At 41.9% G+C, this 23,107-nt stretch overlaps 1 protein-coding gene across 7 annotated transcripts in view; it reads left to right on the top strand.

The window, feature by feature from the left end:
* Positions 1 to 23,107, top strand: part of tns1a (tensin 1a) — a 91,349-nt gene that overhangs the window by 12,758 nt on the left and 55,484 nt on the right. For 4 of the 7 annotated variants that reach the window (XM_061678153.1, XM_061678145.1, XM_061678135.1 and 1 more), the window contains exons 1-4: positions 362 to 456; positions 973 to 1,131; positions 13,300 to 13,414; positions 16,790 to 16,827. In XM_061678153.1, the coding sequence (XP_061534137.1) occupies positions 1,036 to 1,131; positions 13,300 to 13,414; positions 16,790 to 16,827 (249 nt within the window). In that variant the 5' untranslated portion in view covers positions 362 to 456; positions 973 to 1,035. Of the gene's footprint in view, positions 1 to 361; positions 457 to 777; positions 844 to 972; positions 1,132 to 5,492; positions 5,819 to 13,299; positions 13,415 to 16,789; positions 16,828 to 23,107 lie in introns of those variants that run through there. The other 3 variants (XM_061678116.1, XM_061678106.1, XM_061678126.1) reach the window with 3 other exon arrangements.

The raw sequence follows: 23,107 nt of genomic DNA, 5'->3' as shown, positions 1-23,107 counted from the left end.
CTCTCCTCTCCTGATATCTCCCATCCATCCATATTGACTCATCCATTCACTCTTTCTTTTCATTCCATCACTACTTGACGTACATCACCTTTATGCACATGATCCCTTCGGCTCCACTCTCAAATACAACCAATGTACAGTATACACTTGGTTTGTTGTTTCTGTCTCGACAATTCCCATCATTCTGTTTCCCCTTTTCAACCAATCCTTCAGTTACCAATTCCTCCCCCCTCCCACCAGCACACATACTTTTTTGCACCCATCCACTCCCTCCCCTTGCTGGCCGAGTAAGTGCTGCAGCATCATTGCATGTGTGTGTCTGTGTGTGTGTGTGTTAGAGAGAGCGAGAGAGAGCAGCAGCAGCAGCAACGTGTAACTGTGGGAGCGCAAAGCACCGGGAATCCTGAGCCTAGAGGGGAGCAGTACGATGAGAGGGGGGATCTTCACCCTGTGGATGTATGTGCCAGGACAGCATTTTTTTCCTCAGTATTTTGTTTTGTTTTGTTTTGCTAAAGGCAAGCGCTGTGTGTGTGAAAGAGAAGACAGTGAGTGTGTGACATGCCTATGTATGTGTGTAACGGTGCAGTCGATTAGCGGCGGACTGTTCGCATTATGCAGCCGCCGATGCTCATGACACTTAGACTGACCTAGAGTGGCTTGGGAGGCAGAGGGGACCAGTGCCAGATGGACAAACAGGAAGATAGTTGTTTGGCTTTGGGTTGTGCTAAACCATCACCCAAGGGCTCTTGTCCATTTTGGGAGAACTAGTTGCTTGACACAGACCCCTGTTATCCCCCCTCCACCCCTATGCAAATTGAAATTTGCAGACACGCAAGCAGACAGGTAGTCCAAATTTGCGAAAATCGAAAACCATACAAAGTTTTTGGCTATAGGACTTGGACTCGGAGAATATTGTTTGTGTGGGGTCTTTTTTTTTTACCTTGACATTGTTCTTTTTTGTGGGGGTTACAGGATCCTACCCTGGAGCCGAGCCGGAAATAAGGGGCTCGTAGACAAGAAGGAACATACGCAGGCATGGCTCGCCTCAACTGGTGCCTAGCTGCCATCATCAGCTGGGGCAAGTTCCTCTTCGCATGCTTCTTTCCACTGCGCGGGTTCAAGCAAGACAAGGTAAGACTCCTCCAAGGCTGAGGAGGGACTTGAGGAATTGAATGATTAGAGGAGTCTGCAAATCTGCCAGTTGGCATCCATGCATCACATCATTCGATGATGCTTGGGAACCATTCACATCCCCCTCCAAAATGCCAGATTGATTTTGCAGGGAACAAAACATTGGGGTATGGCATGATCTTAATTAAACAAACCATTACATGACATAACCAAAACGTGTGAATGTGTTGGGGGGGGGGTTGGTCATGCAGGGACCACAGTGCATGACGGCCCCTCTAAGTGTTGATTCAAGGTCAATGTTACATCTAAACATGGTCTCCAGGCAGCTTCTCCATGTATCCTGTAGATGGGCTCAAATTTGGGGCTGGCTACTCGCAACCATCAACTGGACAATGGATGCTCTGGGTGAACAGGGTGACCTTTCTTTCATAAATTGCAGTTCACTATTATCTGCATTGCACGGCAGGCTGTTGGCAGGAAGACTTTTCATCCCTTTGCCGTGGTTTGCCATGCCACACATGCTTGAGCAATAAAGGCCAGACAGAATTGATGAAACGGTATCGGCTCTGTTCACACGCGATTGGCATTCTAAAAGCTACACCTTTTTGGCTTTTTGTGCGACTTTTTGGCTTTTTGTTAGTAGAATGGCCAAATGGCATTCCTGCCATTCACATACTTGAAGTTGCAGACTCACGTGAGGACGGCTAACGCCATGCCTGAGCTAATCCTCTCATTGAACGTATAAATCATTTTGGGATTTTCTTCTCGTGGCCGTTTCTACAAGTGGCAAGCACAAAGAGAAACGTTTTATTGGCATTTCATAACAGTGACCAACATCTTCCCTTGTGAGATCATACAATCATCAGTGTCCCCATTGTTTCAGTACTTTGGTTAATTTTGCATCATGGAATGCTGCAAGTCAATCTAAATCTTTCAAACTCCAAAAATGTGCAAGATGCTAGATACGAATATAGAGGGATGCTGTGTAGTGTGCAGTGCTGCAGCCGCCCATCACATCAAGTCCCAACACCCTCCTATTAGCACCAAAATCCAACCTTCCCCAATCCCACCCACCCGTCCCCCCACACTCAATTGCCGCAGCTCCTTATCTCTACACCCGCACTCAATCCCAGCGCGTCTGTGTGTGTGTGTATAAATGTTTCACATGCGGACTTCGCAGGTTTGTTGAGCAGCTCTTGTGCAAGCATGTTAGTTCAAATTGGCATGGAGGTGTGCAATTTCATTAAAACTAAACACTCACTGTGCTACACCTTTCAGATAAGTAATGCGTTTGGGAGTGCAAAAAAAAAAAAAAAAAAAATTGGGTGCAATGATGTAACACTACTAGCCCCCTCCCTCTAGTCTAGTTTGATGGCTCCAGCTGCAGTGCCAGAGCTCATCATGTGACTGACTGGGACGTGAAAGTGGAGAGGTAAGGCTCCACGTCTTCCCCTCCGAGGACTGCTGTGAGCTGTTCAGTTTCCATGGCAACCAAGCTCACACAGTCCCAGGCCTGGGTTATGCCAGGAGATGGAGCAACAGGGAGACAGGGGGAGAGGTGGAGGGCCGATGATGTGCAGAGGTTTTTCCGTTGCTATGGTGACGCCATGATAGCGCATACATCTGGACCCCTTTCTGCTCATTTTCCTCTCCTCTACTTGTGTTGTTTCCCTTCACTGGCATCCTTAATCGTTTTTTGTTTTTTTTTGCTTTACATCTTTTTTCTTTAATGTCCTTTTTATTGTAATCATTTACAGTTAGGTCAAGAAGTATTTAGACAGTTAGAGGTTTTATGATTTTTACCTTTAGACACCACCACATTTGATTTGAAAGAAAACAGTTATGTTTCAGGTGTAGACTTTCAGCTTTAATGTAAGCGATTCTCCCAAAAATATGGCATTTACCATTCAGGAATTACACTAATTTTATGGTAATTTTCAGTTTCTCAAATGTATTCGGACATTTGGCATAATTATGAATATTGGTCCAGCGATCTTCTATACCTCTTATCCTCACTAAGGTCGCAGGTGTTCTGGAGCCAATCCCAGCTAACTTTGGGTGACAGCCAGGCTACACCTGGACTGGTCACTAGCCAATTTCAAATGATTATAAATATACCCACAATTTGTAAATACTTGAATGAAATTTATTTTCACCAAGGTCTGAATTGCCTCCCTGGAGATGTTTTTCTAGGCCTTCACTGCTTCCACCTTCATATAGTGCTGCTTTGTAGGTCTTACTGCTTCCACTTTGGCTTTCAGTTCATGAAAGCATGTTCCACCAAGTTGAGAACAGGCCACTGACATGGCCGTTGAAGAAATTTTAATTGATTTCCTTCAAAAGGTCTCAAGTTCCTCTCGTAGTTGTTTGAAGTTGTTCGAGGTCATTTTGAACCGGCACTGAAATGTGGTCTCGTCAGTATTGAAGCATTTGTTTGAATCAGAATTTGGTATCCATGGACTTCCGACTTCAGATAAACTCATTCATTGTGAAGAACTTTCATGTCAATATCAAAATGTACGATTACATTTACAAATATCTCAAATGTCCAAATACAATTCAATTCCTGAAAGGTAAATGCTATATTTCTACAAAGCCTCATGAATTAAAGTGTAGTCTAAACTTCAGTCACATGCTGATGGTCTTATTTCAAATCCACTCTGGTGGTGTATCGAGGCAAAATCATAAAGCCTTTGCCATTTTCCAAATGCTTCTGATCCAACTGCACTTTGCTCCTCAAATGTTTCCTTTGTTTCCTCCTCTTTTTTTTCTCTTGTGGTTTCCATGCTCCATTCTTTCTCCATAATCTACTTTTAATAATTTTTGTTCTCCTTTGTTACGTTTCCTGTTGCATCCTCTCATCTCTCCCTTCCTCTGATGTTTAATTCTCCCTCTTCATTTAACTAATGTCCTACCTGGGCCGTATATTCACATCACGCAGTGCTATGGACAGCTAAAAGACAGGATGGTGATGGAAACTTGTCCACCCAATGGGCCCTCCCCCCGCCATCCGCACACCTGTAGCATTTTCATGAAAACATAAATCGTTGTTCCCTGTATTAATAACTTGGTGACCCTCTGCAATGAGTAATGTCAGCCACTTGTGGCTGAGCGCCATGCAGGTACTGCACGTAGAGAATTGCCAATTTTGTCCCTGAATGGCTCGCAGTATTCTAGGCCGGCACTCTACGTGATGGATGCTTTGTTATTCTTCCATTAAAGCTTTAATGTGATGGATTCCTCAGCTAAAGATCAGGAAGGGTAACTTTGCTTCTCTTGTTTCATTGTTTCTCATAAAACCCAAATATTTGCACATGTGATCTTGGGTGTGCCTAAAATTTGTATTTGTTGTATGTGTTCTGACCTCACCATACAACTGTTGTGCTGAGGAAAAAACACCACTCCCATAGCAGTGAGCCACTGGACCTCTTGGCTGTATAATACAACCAACAAACCAGAGGCAAACTAATGTCTGCAATGTTCTGAACTATATGTGCAGGGAAGTTTACCACCTGCACCCACCCTCTGAGGGTTTGTGAGAGACCACTAGAGGCTGCTAGCAAGCCAGAATAGAATGGTTAACTGCAGGAAAATAATAGCTGTCGTGTATCACAGGCAGGCTCCAAATTATTTCACAACACAGTCATTCACTTTGCCAAAGTTTCCTGTTAGTTGCATCATTTCTTTACCTTTACGCATACACACACACCTACACACATGCATACACACGCACACACACACACACACACACAAATTATGTGTCAGGTTAGCTTCTGGATCGAGGTAACTGTTACTACAGTGCAAGTGATGAATTGTAGCATCGATCAATAGAGGGTGTTTTCTCAAAATGAATTGACTCTTAGCCCGTCATTGATCTACTGGAAGTTTATTTTGATGTAATGTGCCCATCGATACAATGTTGATTCATTACTTGGCTTTTTATTGACATTTTGATGGGAGATGCTCATACACACTCATGAATTGTTTACACAGACTGCTGTTGTACGTCATCTCATGACATAACCTCAAAATATTTGCTCACTTTGTCAAGTGTATCTGGAGAATATTTGGTCAGCAAAAACTTGCACATTTGTGTCAAGTGTAAATGCAGAAAAGCTGGCACCTCTATCACCTCTGGTTTCCAGCTTTCAACACCACAAGGGTGGGGTTCATGTGAGCTTGTAAATGAAACATCTGTTTGTCGCAGTAATTTGTGCCATTTTGGATTTTGGAGTGAACAAGGTGAGGTGATTAGGGTATTTGAGGAGGGTGGGACTGGACAGTCTAACAAGATCGGGGTGAGAGGAACATAACATCTCCTGGCCCACCTCCCCCCTTTTTCCCTTTGTGGAATAAAGTCGCACGAGTTGACAAGAGCGCCTGGCAGAAGTGGCCGAGGCACGGAGAGCGAGGGAGCAAAGCAAGGGAAGGACGAAGCTCAGATGGGGTTAGACTGACTGATCATTCCCTTCTACAGCATTTTTTGCCCCTCACATCTACCATGGATCTGACTTGCCATCGGAGCCTGAACGCCAGTGCTGGGAATATCTGGGAATATTCTGGATTTGTCGTGTGATCTGGAAATCCTTCTTTTTCATTGGTCAGGATGCCCTCTGTGTCTCTGTCTCTGCCCTCTGCTCTTGCTGGACAGGCAAAGACATGGGTCTGCCTATCCTGCATGTTTTGGGTAAGACATTTTTTCAGTCTCAGGGTCTTTTATTGCTTGATGGAATGTTGATGGAATGGGTAATCTTGTCAAAGTAGGGGAGTAACAAGAATGGCATTTGATTTAGAAGGCAACCTGGATACTAAATAGTTACCCAAGTAATCTATTATTTCCTGCCTTGAGTGCTTGTCTTGCCGGGGCTAATCTAGTTGCTCCTTGGTGGTGACTCTCACCGGTGTGTCCAGGCGGCCGCGGCACTGGAGCTATTTCTGTTCTCTCCTGTATAATTTAATCTCCTTTGCTTTTTGTCCTATGCGGGACTGACTGAGTGTCAGGAACCAGGACATGCACCACAATGACTGTCCATGTTGGACAAGAATATGCAGAACATGAAGATCTGCCCACATTGCTTTACACATGTATTGGCTATTCTCAGCAATGGGACTTCACTGGTACTGGTTTATCACACATTACTTAGCTTTTTAAACATCTTAAATATGTCTTTGCAACATTTCTAGTATGCATTTAGGTGAATTCATTGCTTTTTATCATTCAGTATGTATACACATTATGTGATGATGTGTCCAGTGAGGCTTCTGCCCTACTTTTGCGTCTAGCAGTAGATGAGAGAACATTTAAATGCAGGAGTGGAGAATCTTCCATGCAGTGTGAATGCTAAGCACCACTTCCAACATTAGTGGCCACTGGATGCAGAATAATGTAAAATGAACGTAGTGAAGGAAAGACCTCAAGGGCTGCGAGGAGTAACACGCAGGAGTGACGTGCAAGAGGCTGGTTCTAAGAAAGCTCCCCAAATACACACTATCAATGATTTATCTGGCCCATGCACAGGGAGTGAATATTAGATGTGACACGCTGACAGAAGCAGCTCTCCTACTGTAGCATGTGTGTGCTGATTGCTAGCTAGCAACTGATTTTTTTCTTTTTCTTTTTACACTTCTCCTGAAATACCTCTTACTATCTTTGCTCCATCCGAGCACACAGCTTTTGAAATACTGGAGGTTCACATGTATGCCATATCTATCATGTCTTCTGTTGTCTAACAGAGTCCCTTATTGATTTAACCAAATCCCTGGAGAGCTGTGAAAATCAATCAGGCTTTGATTGGACGGTGACGGAGTTTTGTCTGTGTGTGTGTGTGTGCGTGTGTGTATGTGTGTGTTTGTGTGTAAGTGATGTACATCGCTATATATGGTCTGTGGCGCTTTCGAACGACCTATGTGCTCCTCATCAATCCCTTCAAGAGTTGTGTGTCCTGGTGACAACAAAAGCTCAAGAGTCATGCTTTTACGGTGGAACCAGGATGCTGGGCCACCTCTGATTTGTTAAACAATACTTCCCACAGGAAATAATGAAAATGAAAATGCATTCTCGGGTCAAATTGTTGCCATTGCCATAATAAAACCTATATTACTTGTTTTGACAATATTACATTTTAATTTAACCATTGTCAACATTAGAATGTCATAATAATTTTAGTCTCTCTCTTAACTTGATGTGTGGAAGTGACTTTCCTTAAATTAAATAGTACTGGTCAAGTTAATTCTTTGATGCTCACTGAACAAAACTCCTGTGAGGTATGCTGAGTGTGTGTGATCAATAATATATTGTGACACCATGTATCGTGGATGGAATTCTTAAACTTTGCGCAACCTTAGAGACATGTTTTCCCAAATATTCGGTAGAAATCCGAATTGTATGACATCAAGACTTTAGAGCAGCGGTGTAAAACTCATTTTTGTCAAGGGCCACATTGTAGTTATGGTTTCCCTCGGAGGGCCATTACGTCTGTGAACCCATATAAATATATAATGGCCTCATATTATTACCCATACACTACAAATTGATGGATAACTTGTTTTGAAATCAGAAGCCAGTAAAACATTGCTTGTTCTAGTTTCCCAGTTGAGGCTTATTGAATGAAAATGACTTAAGGAGTATTTTCCATATTATTTATTGAGTTACAGTTACTAGGCATAGTGGGAGAAAAAAGAACAATCTTTCTCCGGATGAAGAAGACCACTGGACATTTCAACAAAATCATCATAGTTATAAATCATTTGTGCATGACTCACAGTAGAGCAAAAATATCATATTACGAGCATGTTCAGATCAGGACCATCCAAAGAAAACTCTTTGAAAATTATATTTATGTACTTCTGAGCACACTGCAAAAGTTTGTCAGTTTGAGATTGGTTAAGCAGGGTGGCCGAAAAATAGCTTTATTCATGAATGAAAGCCTTTGGAGAATCCTGCATTGCGACTTTAGAGACAACAGCAACTTCAAAGACCTGCTTGCTGCGCTGTTAATTCTTCACTGATGCTATGCTGCTTTGTGTAGTCCAAATGGACAGTTCTGAAGTGTTGGTGAATTGGCACCATGTCCCAACAAGGCTGCAACGTCGGCAGTGAGGTGGCAGAGTGACAGTTTGGGCTGGAATAATGGCGCCTTTATGGTGCTTGAAGGTGCCTAAGTAACCTCAAAATATTTTGAGATTCCAAAAAAAAACAAAAAACAAAATCTCCTGCAAGACAACGCACCATCTCAAGCTGCAAGCATTTAAAAAATATTTTGCTGCTATGGGTACCAAGGGAGACCATAATTTCCTGACCTCAACCCTTTTGAGAGCCTTTGAAGCATGCCTTGAAGAAAAATACGAGTTTTCAGTAGTTAAAAAAAATAAATAAAAATTATGACCAGAGCTGCAGACCAACTGTTAGGCGTACAATGCTAACCACCCTTTCACTGTGCCGCTCAAAACAAAATATTGCTGGCATTGGGTGTAATCCGTACATCTCCAAAATCAACGCTTTTCTGAAAACTCCCCCCCCAAAAAAGGCAAGGTTTTTTGTGTCATTAACATTGCGTCTTTAAAGAGAGGCAAGCCACTTTCAACACTTTAGACTGATCAATAATTTGTAAAAAATAACATACCCACATGGTGATGGATCTGTAGTATCGATTTGTGAAAAAAAAAGTGAAATTAACCAGATTTGGACATAGGAGGTTTCGGTCCGACGCCAGTGATATGCCCAATATCTTAGTGTATGTGTACAGTGTATGTTCGCATGAAAATAACGGTTAAATATTCTCGTGTGGCCACATCAAACTTGTCCAAGTCAAGGTTGTGACCTGCTCCAGTAAATGCTGTCTACAATTCAATAATTTTATTAACATGACATAAAGAACTAATCATTTGTCGTTTGCTCTAATAATGGGGATGTCCGCCTCCAGCACACATGACCTGAAACTGTAGATCACCTCAGTCGGCTTTGCTGCCTCCACTTTTCAAAGCAGTGTAAACTATGGGTATCTTCACCGCTCCTCTGAGGATGTCACTCTGGCCAAACACACCTATGCGAGCCAAGCAGTACTTCTGCGCCTCTTCTCGTTGCCTGTATTGGATCTTTGCCCGCAGTGGTCAGAGGATGCCTGCTAGGAGGCTGCACATTCGTCTGTATTTGCTCCTCATATCTCTAAGCCAGCTCGCACTACGCTCCTGCTATAGCTTATGCAGAACACAAACCAAAGTTACGTTTAACATTCTGCTGCACAGACGCTCCGTACAATCTGCTTTTCAAAGCAATGCGCCGTCTTGCCCTTCATTTTATGTGCGCTGATATGTGTGCCTGTATGTGTGTGCGTGTGTTTACCAGCGGTTTCATTAGCAACCATCGTGTTCTCAGTACATTAGTGACCGCCCTAACAATCATAAATGGCCGTGACTTCATGATCGCACTTTATTGATCGGTGTATCTTCTGCACCTGGTATTGATCATATGACAGCCTGTTTCCAGTTTGTATAGGTTGATGCTATCATGCTAACACAAGCAGCACAAAGCTGTCACCACGCAACAAGTCTCTGCACGATCAGCTACAATCTGGCCACGGGCCCAGACAGTCAGTCCACTGGGATTGACTGTATTCGCTGTCATTAATAAAACATCATAAACTCACATCTAAATTCTTGTACACTGATCCATACTCCCGCGATGCATCACTGCAGAAGGGGGAAGGAACATACAGTATTGGCAAAGCGAAAGAGAAAATCTGGACAATATCTGGACAATATATTTGAAGGTGCCATATTGTTACCTAGCTACACATAACGTCACTAATTTCCGCAGAAACCTCACAATATATATTTTTTAAAGTTAATCTGAGGTTCTCATCATGGCCAAGATTTTTAAGACAACGTACGATAATTAATTATTCATGTTTAAAGTAATGATGCTACATTCATATTTTCCCTGCCACAGATGTTGGCTTTCTTTTTTTTTTCCCTCTCTCTCTCCAGGAAACAATGCATTCGCACACGTTGTCCAGGACAAGTGGGACAGCCTACAGCCATACAACAAACACCCTTTGCCATAAATCCACTTATAAAAGGCCAAAAACTGACTAAGGCTGCACTTCTACTATAAATATGGCGGAAATGGAGACGTGGGGTGACAACATGGTGTCCATAGATCATGTGACATGGATTTAACCAATGACCAGTGACAGAGCAGTTCTGTCACTTTAAAGAGTGTCCAGACTTTATATGGCTTTGCAGGGTGTTGTTTTTTTCCGTCATGGTGGTGAGCTTCAATATAATAACATAATTAATATAATAATATCATACTTTAATTATTTTGTGAGTCAAACAGACATAACCTCTTTCTTGACATAACCTTTGGATCATCAAGGTTGATTGACAGTGCCATTGTGTAATCGGTAAAGAATCAAGCATGTAGTGCTCATTAAAGCCTGACAAACAAGTTACATCTGGCATTGCAGTTTTGTGAGAGCCAACCAGTAGCAGGCTTCCTTCAGCCCCAGCCTGTTTGGTTAACCATTTGCGTGGGTAGATGACCTATGAATGTGTTTTCATGTAGCCTCTTCATTTTGAGGAAGCCCATGAAATGGGTTTAGCTGAAGTTGGAAGGAATTGGATGCTATTGTTAGCACCACAGCTTGCAATATTGCATGTGTAGCGAACTGTCGGGTTTGCCCTTCTCATTGGCCCAGTCCCTGTCTCACAAAGGCGCCCTTTGTTCCAGGCAGAACTTCAATCTGGTGGAAATTGAAAGCAGGTGTTACTGCTTTCTTTCTTAATTCTGTGGGCCGTGCAGAACTTCTCCTGCTCCAGGGCTTGTTTGTTTCTGTGGAGCCTGTTGCTCTAGCTTACATGCTTGCTTGGCTGCATGGAGTCATGCTGGCCAGTGTTATGACTCAAGGTGGGATTTGGTGCGCCTTTTGGGCCAAGTATTGGCTTCACTTTCCCCTTTTTTCTTTTTATGGATGAATCAGTTGTCCCTCTCCTCCCTCCTCCATCATCCAGGTAGTGCATAGACCAGTATGCTCCTTCCTCTCACCGCTCCCGGCCAGCATCCATTATCAACAATTTCTACACTCATGGAGAATGAAATTTGCACCATAGGGGCAAAACTGGGAAACTTTAGCTAATAAAAGTCACAGACGCTTTCAGAATATCAGACTATTTCCAAATGCAATTTCTACCCCGCTACCTAGTTTGTCATCATTCCTGTCTGCAATGTATTATTGGACTGCAGGCAAATTACAGAAGCATTTTATTCCAACACAAGCCAAAGTCAGAGTCCTGTCCTGTCATTTGACAGGACAGGACTGTGACTTGAAGGTGCTTCAGGGTGTTATAGGCATCTCTCACATATTTGTGATAAATATCGATAAAATGACATCCAGAAAATATTCAGTTGAATAGAAAACTCATGAGCCTTTTTTTTTTTTTATCAGTACCGATAGATTTCAACCCATTACCATATCTAATTTGCATCATTTTTGTGAAGATGAGGAGCAGGGGGGGATCTCCTTAATTACTAAATGAATAGTGCTTGTTTATTAAAGACAAAATTGAGGTACGCAGGAAGTGGGTGTCTGTGAATGTGAATCGTTTGGTGCTGATCCAACTTGTTCAGCCGGCTAAGTGCCATTTGATTAAATTCATATCTTTTGTCATTCATACATGCCAACACTAATCTGTATTCATGGGGTGCCGAAGGACACAGTGGTGCCTTTGGGTGTGTCGCCCCGCTTTGCTACCTCTGTCTCGCTTTCCTAGTGATACTGAATCTCGGCTCTAAGTGAGGTCGAAGTAGTGTAGCGCTGCTTTTCATTAGCTAAGTGGACCTAGGGGAGAGAATCACCGAAGCTTGATTTACTGTGCTAGCTGTCTATAAGCCATAGAGAAACACCTGCTCTCGTTCTCGTCCATCCTCGACTCTTAGGCCATCCACTCTCTTTTTATGTCCACTATTCTCTCACCATCTATATCCATTTTCTGTCTCTCACCTTGAAATCCCAGTTTTCTCTCTTGGGCCTCTTCAGGGAGACCAATGCTGCACAGAGGATTGGGAATTGTATTGGCCTGTCGTTTTGAGAAATACAGGGTTATTGACATGTCTTGGAAGTTTGAAAAATGCTCCATTTCAACTATGTCTACTGCCTCCATCAATAGAGAGAGTAACAGAACAGGCTGACCCTCGTTGCCGTGGCAGCCAGCTGGTAAACGGGTGTAAAAAGTTTATTTGAACCAAGAGTTGCAGTTCAACAGATTCCACCATATCTTATTCAGAGTGCACGAACACAAAAAGGAAATGACATCACTGCTATGACTGGCCGCCGAGGGAGAGGGGATGATGGGAAAATGAGTGGAAAAACATTTCGTCCAGGAGAGTTTTGGCTCAGCACCACTCTGATTGGAAAGACGTAGGCATGGTAGAGAGAAACACCCTGAACATGCACACTCTTATAAACGGACAATCTTGTACCATTCTACAGTATACAAAGTTTCTTTGTATGAAATGAAATAATCTGCATTACCTTTTGAGGCAATTAGTGGAATCAAACTATTTCCGTAACTTTTAATGAGACTTGTGCACCTACAGACATGTACAGTATTTACAGCTATTTTGGCCCACTTCTCGTGCAGGAACTGGTCCAGCTGTCTCAGATTTAAAGATTGCTTTTCTTTTTATGCTTCATTTTTGTGTCTGTAAACATAGAGCTGTCCATTAATTTCATTGGTTGAATTATTATTTATTTTTATTTAGTTGGTATTTAATTTTTTTCAGTTGGACCACAAAAAAAAGCAATCCTTGATAGTCATTAGTTAATTTTCAGTGCAATTTCAATTATTAGTACTTTTGTCAGTTTCAATTGATGAGTATTGGTTTTTTAAATTATTATTATTTACTTAAACAGACTGGTACCAACAATCTTGTCCACTTGCGTGTGAATAATGACCAACATTATTTTGCTGCTGTGTGACTGTTTCTCCACTTCTATCATTACTTAGTCATTTCATTAGCTATCTTCACAAAGAAAACATTATTTGCTGGTAGTTGTCTTGTGTGTGTATTAAGGGTGTTGTGTACTTGTGGATGCATTGTGTTGAGATTTTAAATTCATTGAAGTGATCACTATGTATGACGATGACTTCTTCTCCGCTCCAACTCAGCCCGACGAGCTGGAGGGGGTCCACACACACTCCTTCAAGTTGAAGCCATTCAAGAAGGCCAAGAGCTGTGATATATGCAAGCAGGCCATCACAAAGGAGGGTCTCATCTGCAAAGGTGAGTGAGTGTACTTCCCAACAGCATGACAGGTATGGATTATTTGCACAAATCCTGCTTTTATTTTGTTCCTCTGATTATAAAAATATTGTAGCTATTCTCCTAACCTCCCAGATAAATCAATTGATGGTGTATCTGATAGCAACCGTTCCCTCGCCTCTCCGCCACACGGGGAATGGCTGCGGCTGCTGACGACCTACTTTGTCCGTTTAGTTCAGCAAATTGCCATCACGCCTGCCAGAAACATTACTATGCCTCACTGAATGTAGGCTGATGATGTTCAGGAAATCTTAGTCTGTTGCTGTGTCTGTTGAGTTGTGATCCAGTTCCCTTTACATGTGGGGCTTTTTTGGGGGGTTGGGGGGGGGTGCAAACATATGTCACCATTCTTTTGTGGTTATAGTGCAAATTTCTGTGCTAACTGCAGTCAAAGCCAACAAACGCAAAGCCCCAGCAGTAGGAGATGAGGCTGGTTTGAGGATTTGGCTAAGGATTTGCTGTTAAAATTAGCACGGCTACTGCAGCTGCTGCTGAATTAGCCTAGATAAGAGGGAAAGTGGGGTGGTAGAGAGAGGCAGAACGGGGAGAGAAAATGGGGAAATGTGAAGGAGACCGCATGAGAATTACCTTCATCCCTCTTTTGTTCCTAGTTCCGTACACTGCGTTTTGAGTGCAGCAAGTGGTCCTTGCATAAAGATGGTCACCACACCCCTCCAATTGGTAGTGGTTGCTATCATGGCCAGAGCAAGCACTAAGGTCCAGTGTGTTTCATGCTAATATGTAAAATGACAGACTCTTGTCAGATGTGACACAACAAATATGATCTGGTTGTACCAGTACACAGGATAAGATTTAGTTCACTCTATATTTACAGTGGATCTGGAAAGTATTCACGACACCTTTTCAACATTTTGTTATTTTACAGTTACAGTTTTGTTATTTTGATCAGAATTTTACACACAACACTTACTAATGACAACTTGACATGATTATTTTTAAATGTTTGCAAATGTATGTATTCACAGTCTTTGCTTGATACTGGATGTTGATGAACCTTTTTGTTTTAGCCACAGTTAAAATCTCAAGTGTTTTTAAATATGTTGCCAAAAGCTTGGCACATCTATCATTGGGGCAGTTTTGCTCATTCCTCTTGCACGACCTTTCAAGATCTGTCAGGTTGTATGGAGAGCGACGGTGCGCAGCCATTTTCAGATCGGATTCAAGTCTGTACTCTGGCCACTCAAGGAGATTCACAGAGTTGTCGTGAAGTAACTCCATTGAGATCTTGGCTGTGTGCTTAGGGTCATTGTCCTGCTGAAAGATGAACCGTCGCACCAGTCTGAGATCTAGAGCACCCTGGAGCAGGTTTTAATCCAAAATGTCTCTAGATATCACTGCATTCATCTTTCCGTTAATCCTGACTTCCCAGACAACAATTTACCTTTGTTACCATCTTAACCTATTTTTCACAAATAAAATATACTGTATGCTGATAAGTATAAAAATTACTATTTTTGATAAGACTGGTGGAACAAGCATTTGATGTGTTTGGTTCTCCCCTGGTATGCCGTTGAAATATTTCATTTGTAACCCCCTGTAAACGGGATCCATTTCACAACATTGTTGAATGTGCAGGTGTACTTTACAAAAACACAGAAACATAAAATCTGGATTTAATTAGCTCATTCTTGTGCAAAGGTACAGGAAACACAGACAACCCATCCATCCATCCATCCATCCATCCATTTTCTGATCCGCTTCTCCTCACTAGGGTCGCGGGCGTGCTGGAGCCTATCCCAGCTGTCATCGGGCAGGAGGCGGGGTACACCCTGAACTGGTTGGCAGCCAATCGCAGGGCACATACAAACAAACAACCATGCACACTCACAGTCATGCCTACGGGCAATTTAGAGTCTCCAATTAATGCATGTTTTTTGGGATGTGGGAGGAAACCGGAGTGCCTGGAGAAAACCCACGCAGGCACGGGGAGAACATGCAAACTCCACACAGGCGGGGCCGGGGATTGAACCCGGGTCCTCAGAACTGTGAGGCTGATGCTCTAACCAGTCGGCCACCGTGCCGCCACACACAGACAACCAAACTCACAAATTCGCAGCTCAGGACAAATAAAGCAGGGGTGTCCAAATTACAGCCCAGGGGTCATTTGCAACCCGTCGTCTGTTGTTTATTCCATCCATCCATCCATTTTATGAGCCGCTTCTCCTCACGAGGGTCGCGGGGGTGCTGGAGCCTATCCCAGCTGTCCTCGGGCAGGAGGCGGGGTACACCCTGAACTGGTTGCCAGCCAATCGCAGGGCACATAGGAACAAACAACCATTCGCACTATAACCAGTCGGCCACCGTGCCGCCTGTTGTTTGTTTATTTATTTATTTATTTTAACCAGGTCTATACTAAAATTACCATTTCACACATATCATTTGCCTGCATTGTACTTATTATAGTACGTGACAAGGCTGGAAAAGAGAAGTTAATTCTTATCTTTCACTTCCTTGTTTTTAAATAATTTGGTAAGACACCTCGACCTGACTGCAGAGCTTGCTACTTCTGCTACTGTTCTACTACGGCTACTACTACTTCTACTACTACAACTGCTAATAATAATAATAATAATTCTTATTATTATAGTAATGCATTGGTTTGAAGTTGAGCTTTTGTAGATTTGCAAAACCACAAAGAAACTATTTACAACTAGACTATAGTAGTAACAAAATTTTGATTCATAACGCCTCGCTGAATAAAGATATTTCGGATTCAGTAGCAATCACAGCATGACTAGCCATTGTTTGCTCAACTTTCTCCTCCGTGTTAAGGTCAGATTAGTACAGGTTGCTCTTGCTTTGGTTCTCAATGTGGACATGTGATTGTACTGCTGCTCAATGGTGGAGCTATTTCAGCGGTGCTTCAGGCCCCCTGGCCACCCCAAAATACTGAAAATTCCCTGACTTTTTGCTTTATCGCCTAGCTGTTTTTCAATACATTTATTTACATACATATAAAATCAACGGTTTTTACGTTGTTAAATACATCAAATGTGAATAATTTCTAAGTGGCCTTGCATCCTTCGATTTATTTGTGTGCGGCCCTTGGAAGTAAAAATTGGACACCCCTGAAATAAACAAACAAACCATCTTTCTTTTCTCATGTGCTAAGCATTGTGGTGGTTGGAATTTATCCACTTGGGGGCAGCACCACACTTCAGCATTTACTATACTAGGAAGCGGACTGACCTTCTTGCAGTTTCCTTTCCAGCTCACTGACTGAGCAGTAGTAAGCTTGACAGAAAGAATGACATTGCATGTTTTGTGTCACTGTACAGCATATGTAACAAATAATAATTGTCTTTCTTCTTGCAGCTTGTCAGCTGTCCTGCCATAAAAAATGTGAAGTAAAGGTAAGACATTTACTCTCGATTGTTTGTATTTTGTATGTGCAACTTTCCATGTTTTGCATTTGGGTCAAGCATCAGCTCACCTGACTATGGGGGGGGGGCCATCAGGTACATAATTCAGGATTACCTCTCACTCATGAATTATGTATATGCACATACACTACTGAAACACTCATGCATATTGCTGAAACACATATTTCAGTGTATTGTATGACCGCAATTCAGTATATTTTATGATCATATTTCATTGTGATGTGTAAAATGTGTATAAGTAGTGTGTATAAGAGCTTCACTAGTATGTGAGAAGTAATCTTGAATTGTACTGTATCCCTGACGAGTCGTCAGTGACGACCCCTCACACCTGACGGGCACACTCACACACAGGCACAGTACAATACACTGTATGTAGCATAATAAGTTAAAGATGCCATTTGTCTACATTAGTTACTGTCGAAAGGAGCAAGGGAAGTATATATTATACGGCAAGCAAATAGGGATGACCGATAGATTATCCTTCTAATTTGTGAATTTATCCCCCAGAGAAAATTTCACTTTACACTTTGCTGTATGCGTGCAAGAAGTGATGTGTGTAAAATTTACTGCCCATAATAAATGGCATATGCACACATTTCCTCCAGGAGGCCCACTAGTGTCTATCAGTCTGTTTCCCTCTTCAACCCTTTAATGTCACCACACGATCCCAGTGTGCAGTGGAAAACAGAACAAATGAAAAGGGGAGGATATAATGATTGCTAGACGAGTAGAACCGCACAAGGCTACTCTTAGTGGGTTTTGTTGGTTGGGGCCGAAGCTGAAAATTGTCGTCACCCTCATCTCTCCTCAGCCAGGATTCTCAACTGAGACATCCTTGACTCAAATGTGTCTGCATGAGTGTTGAAAAAAAAAAAAGCCTCACACCAGGAAAAGTCGTGGTGGTGATTGATGTTGAACGGGATATCTTGTGGGGAGGACATAATTTAATTCCTCAAATGTTTGGAAACTATGGTTTTATCTACAGCCGCTGACCTTATAACAGTAAATGTGCCACCAGTCACAATGATTTTACTCTTTACATTTATTAGAAGCGTTAACATCCTATTGTTTACCTCATAAACATACAGTACAAGCAATTGTTTAAATGCTTTAATGCTGGGGTTCTTGCATTTTATGCTGTTTATGGCACTTTCATGGGGCCTATAATGATTTGAATGAGGGTGTCAAGAAGGTTTGATGCTTCCAACATGTGGCATGCATAATATTAATATATCCCAATCCACAAGCAGATTCAGTCTTGTGTCAACTCTTTATTATTGTTGATGCAATGAGGTCTGTATTGCGACCTGTTTTTTTTTTCTTTTTCTTCCCTGTCCTGGATTGTTGCTGCAGTGGTTTTCGGCAGCTTGCATGATTCAGAGAAGTTTGGCCCTATGAGTTTGACAGGGGAGGGGATGTTTGAATATTCCTGTACTACTGTGGTTTTGTTTCCTAAAATACTACGTGTATGTTTTTGTGAAAACACGCCATATGTTTTGCTGCTCCAATTCTACTTCACCCCGAAGACAATTTTATTTGGAAAGTCTTAAATTCACAGTACAGACAGAGCAAGAATTTTGTTTCAGGCATGTACGAAAGTTAAAATGGGAATGGCTGCAGCTCATATACTCTACATAATATTAAATGAGGTATGTCTGAGCATTTGAAAGGTTCTGTAGTGTAGAGAAAAAAATATCACAATGATATGATTTAAATTATGTTTGTGTAGTTCTTTTGTCAGGTTTTGCTTTACCTTCAGTTGAATTAGATTATACTGTCATTTTGTTTTGCATTGCATACATTGAGTGAGGTAATGCTGCTGTTGTGTTATTTATAGCTGCACGGGCGTCACCCAATTTATAAAAAATGTTAGAATTTCTAACTGCTCCTTTGTCCCAGTGACTCTATTAGCTGGTAACTCCCGTTTAATCCCCTGTGGCCTAAAAGTGACACACGTGCACATCAGCGAGAATGACTCCTTGTGGGAGTACTTTGACGTTTAAATCCATATCCGGACATGTGAATGTGAGACACTGACTGAGGCCTTTAATTAGGTCAACAAAATGCTGCATACAGTGTAATCCACAACCCCCTCATACTATATTAGCTAGCACTTTGGCGTATACACGTGATGATGAATCAGCTATATTCCCAGTCCGCTGCATCCCAGTTGCTGGCTCCGTATCATCGCTGTGGTGTTTGTCATACAGTAGCTGCAAGGTGCAAAGCTCTCCATCAAGCCTTCTTAACATTGTTTTGGCATTTGCTCTGTTGTGGCAGTTTTGGGCGGCACTGTGGCCGACTGGTTAGAGCGTATGCCTCACAGTTCTGAGGACATGGGTTCAATCCCCGGCCGCGCCTGTGTGGAGTTTGCATGTTTTTTTTTTTTTTTTTTTAATCAGTTTATTTGAAAGGGGACAATGCAATTTCATAAAACACATGAAATACACATGGTTAAAAAAGCCAGAATTAGCCAGAAGGCTAGTTTTCATCTGTAGTCCCCTGGCCATGATGTAAAAAAGCAGTAAAATACATCTACAAGACAATATAATACAGGATACATAAAGACTTACTATACTATTAAGAGAGAATAAAACACAAATCATTTGATCATAACAAAAAAAAAACCATCATAACATACTTGTCTTTTAGTGTTGGCAGCTATAGGTGTTAACTAACCACATTTTCAGGTTTTGGGAAGGCCTTGTATGTTGTAAGCAATTTAACCTCCTCAGGTACTGAGTTCCACTCACCAGTTCTCCTCACTGACCAGGCTGACTTACTGAAAGTGCTCCTGCGCAGAGGAATGAGACAGTCACCTCTGACAGAGCCTCGAGTGACACGCTCAGAGCTGTTTCTTTGGCTGATGAACTCAGCCAGAGGAGCTGGAGCCAAATCATGCAGTACTTTATAAATCTAATTTAAATCTGCAAATATGTGAAGACTGTCCCAGTTTAAAAGACTGTATTTTTTTAAATTGCACAGTGATGATAGTGCCTGGCGGCACAGTGGCCGACTGGTTAGAGCGTCAGCCTCACAGTTCTGAGGACCCGGGTTCAATCCCCAGCCCCGCCTGTGTGGAGTTTGCAGTGTTCTCCCCGTGCCTGTGTGGGTTTTCTCCGGGCACTCCGGTTTCCTCCCACATCCCAAAAACATGCATTAATTGGAGACTCTAAATTGCCCGTAGGCATGACTGTGAGTGCGAATGGTTGTTTGTTTCTATGTGCCCTGCGATTGGCTGGCAACCAGTTCAGGGTGTACCCCGCCTCCTGCCCGATGACAGCTGGGATAGGCCCCAGCACGCCCGTGACCCTAGTGAGGAGAAGCGGCTCAGAAAATGGATGGATGGATGATAGTGCCTTGTTTTTTTATCCATCACTTTAATTACTTGTTTGTACAAAACTTCCAATGGTTTTTTTTGCATTCTGACCAGCCTGGGACCAACTGGTTATGCAATAGTTAAAGTGACTAAGAATCATTGAATATAAGTAAATTTTTGTGGCTTCAGTTGACATTTCATTTCGAATTGCACGAAAATTTGCGAGGTTTAATTTGATATTTTTACACAATTTGTCAATATGGGCTTTAAAGGAAAGCTGTGAATCTATTATTAACCCAAGATATTTGTATTGGCTGACAATTTGCATTTTTTCTCCATTAACAAGTATGTTGGGGTCAGGTGATACTCTATTTGTTTTAGTGAAATACATGCCTACAGTTTTAGAAGCGTTTAGCTGTAGACAGCACTCCTGCAACCAAGTTGTGACACAGGACATTGCATTAGTGAGTTTAGCAGCAACAGTATCTTTGGAGCGTCCATGAACAAAGAAAACCGTGTCGTCTGCATACATTACGCACTCTGCTTCAGAACAAACAGTGGGAAAATCGTTGATATAAAGACTAAATAAAAGGGGGCCTAATATTGATCCCTGAGGGACTCCAGAGGTTAGCCTAAGAGACTCTGATCTGCAGTTGTTAACTGATACAGATTGTGTTCGGTCATGCAGATATGATTCAATCCAGCTCACAGCTTTGCGTGAAAAGTTAAATTTTGAGAGCTTGGTAAGAAGAACAGAGTGATTTACTGTATTGAAACCTTTCCTGAGGTCCAAGAACACCACCCCTACAACTCCACCCTTGTCGAGAGAAGATTTCATTTTCTCAATGAAGAGGCATGTAGCCATTTCAGTGGAATGCTTGGATCTGAAACCAAACTGCATGGCATGGAGAGAGGGGGAGCTGCTGTTTAAATAATGGACAATCTGCTCTGACACCCATTTTTCTGCAACTTTGGAAATGGCCGGAAGAATGCTTATAGGTCGGTAGTTATTCAGACAAGTTGAGTCACCGGATTTAAAGACAGGGGTAACAATAGCAGATTTCCAGGCCTTTGGAAAGATCAGATGAAATTGAAAGATTAATGATTGAGGCAATAGGAGTAGCAAGAGTTGAACCTAGATCTTTGAGCATGTTCGTGTCCATTCCAAAAACATCCTTTGCCTTAGATGGTTTGAGTGAATGAATTAAATCGATAACTTTGGTCTCAGTAATATTTGTAATAGTAAAGAACTGCGTTGCAGACAATGCAGGGTATTCCTTCCTTTGTATTACTGCAAACTTAGAAGAGATTTCTGACACAGATTCAATGAAGTAGTTGTTAAAAGCATCAGCCATCACTTGAAGTTCCGTCAGGATGTTTCCATTTAATTTAATTTGCATTTGTTTTGTTTTGTTATTTTGTGTATCACCCAATAGTTTTTTAATATAATTCCAGGTTATTTTTTAATTTCCCTTCGCACTATTCAAAGCAGTAATGAAAAAGTCAGCTTTAGATTTTCTTATTTCTTTCACAACCCTATTTCTCAGTGAAATAAAGTGGTGTCTATTGTATCCTGATTTGACCGACAACTTCAAGGAATGATCGCGTTCTTTCATCAGTTTCAGAATAAATGTGTTTAACCAAGGAAGGCCATTCTTTCTAGCTTTTAATTTAATTATCTGTGTAAATTGTATAATAATTTATTGTATTTTGTTGGCAAATTTAGAACAATCCTCATCTAAATTTTTACCAGCAAGTAATACATCCCAGTTTACTTCTTGGATAGAATCTTGGAAATTTTGTTGTTCATGTTTTGGTATCCTATTGGATTCAGTGGTGGCCAAGGGTTTGAAGCGCTTTTTATTAAATTTTCTTGTGACCATTATAAGATTGTGATGAGACAATCCTGTGAGCATATTGTATCCTGTGAGCATATTGTATGGCTTCAAGATCCTAATAGGCCAGATTAGTAAAAGCTAGATCAATCTGAGTTCGGGTGGAGTTTGTAATTCTCGTAGGGCCATTAATTACCTGAGTCATATCCATATCATCCATAACCCTTTTCAATTTTTCCTAACTATGTTAACTTCCCAATTAACATTTAGGTCACCCATTATTATCACCTCTTTTGCAAGATTGAGTTATTTCAGTAAAATTTCCAGCTTTTCATAAAAAGCGGCATTTGATGAGGGAGGCCTATAAATATCTACAGGAATAAAAGACATTTGCTGTGACAAAGAAACAGTCCAAGAAATTCTAATCCATTCTCATCTGTAACATGTATTTCATTACAATTAAAAGTGTCCTTGGCATAAATCATAACACCTCCTCCCTTAGAACCCTGTCTGTCATTTCTAAAAATGTTATAACCAGGTACAGATAGTATTGCTGAGGGCGAAGATTCATGGAGCCATGTCTCAGATAGGCAGAGGAAGTCAATATTTGAGTCAGTGAGAAGGTGATTGACCTGATCACTTTTTGTTAAAATGCTTCGTATATTTAAGTGTGCACAAGTGTGTGGGTTTTTCTCCGGGCACTCCGGTTTCCTCCCACATCCCAAAAACATGCATGGTAGGACTCTAAATTGCCCGTAGGTGTGAATGTGAGTGCGAATGGTTGTTTGTTTGTATGTTCCCTGCGATTGGCTGGCAACCAGTTCAGGGTGTACCCCGCCTCCTGCGCGATGATAGCTGGGATAGGCTGCAGCACGCCCGCGATCCTAGTGAGGAGAAGCGGCTCAGAAAATGGAAGGATGGGTGGCAGTTTTGTCTTTAACAGGCATGGAGGGGAGGCAGTGAGCAGCCCTCAGAGAAACAAATATACAGTAGTTAGTCGAGTGCGAGAGGCCTTCAATGTCATCACCATTTCCCTCTGTTAAAAACATCCCAGTAGCTGACGTCAAAGTACTCCACAGTCTCTTCAGACCAAACT

The sequence above is a fragment of the Phycodurus eques genome, chromosome 1 (assembly GCF_024500275.1).
Source record: "Phycodurus eques isolate BA_2022a chromosome 1, UOR_Pequ_1.1, whole genome shotgun sequence".
Classification (NCBI taxonomy): domain Eukaryota; kingdom Metazoa; phylum Chordata; class Actinopteri; order Syngnathiformes; family Syngnathidae; genus Phycodurus; species Phycodurus eques.
The sequence above is the reverse complement of the archived record's forward strand: the minus strand, read 5'-3'. Positions and strand labels throughout refer to the sequence as shown.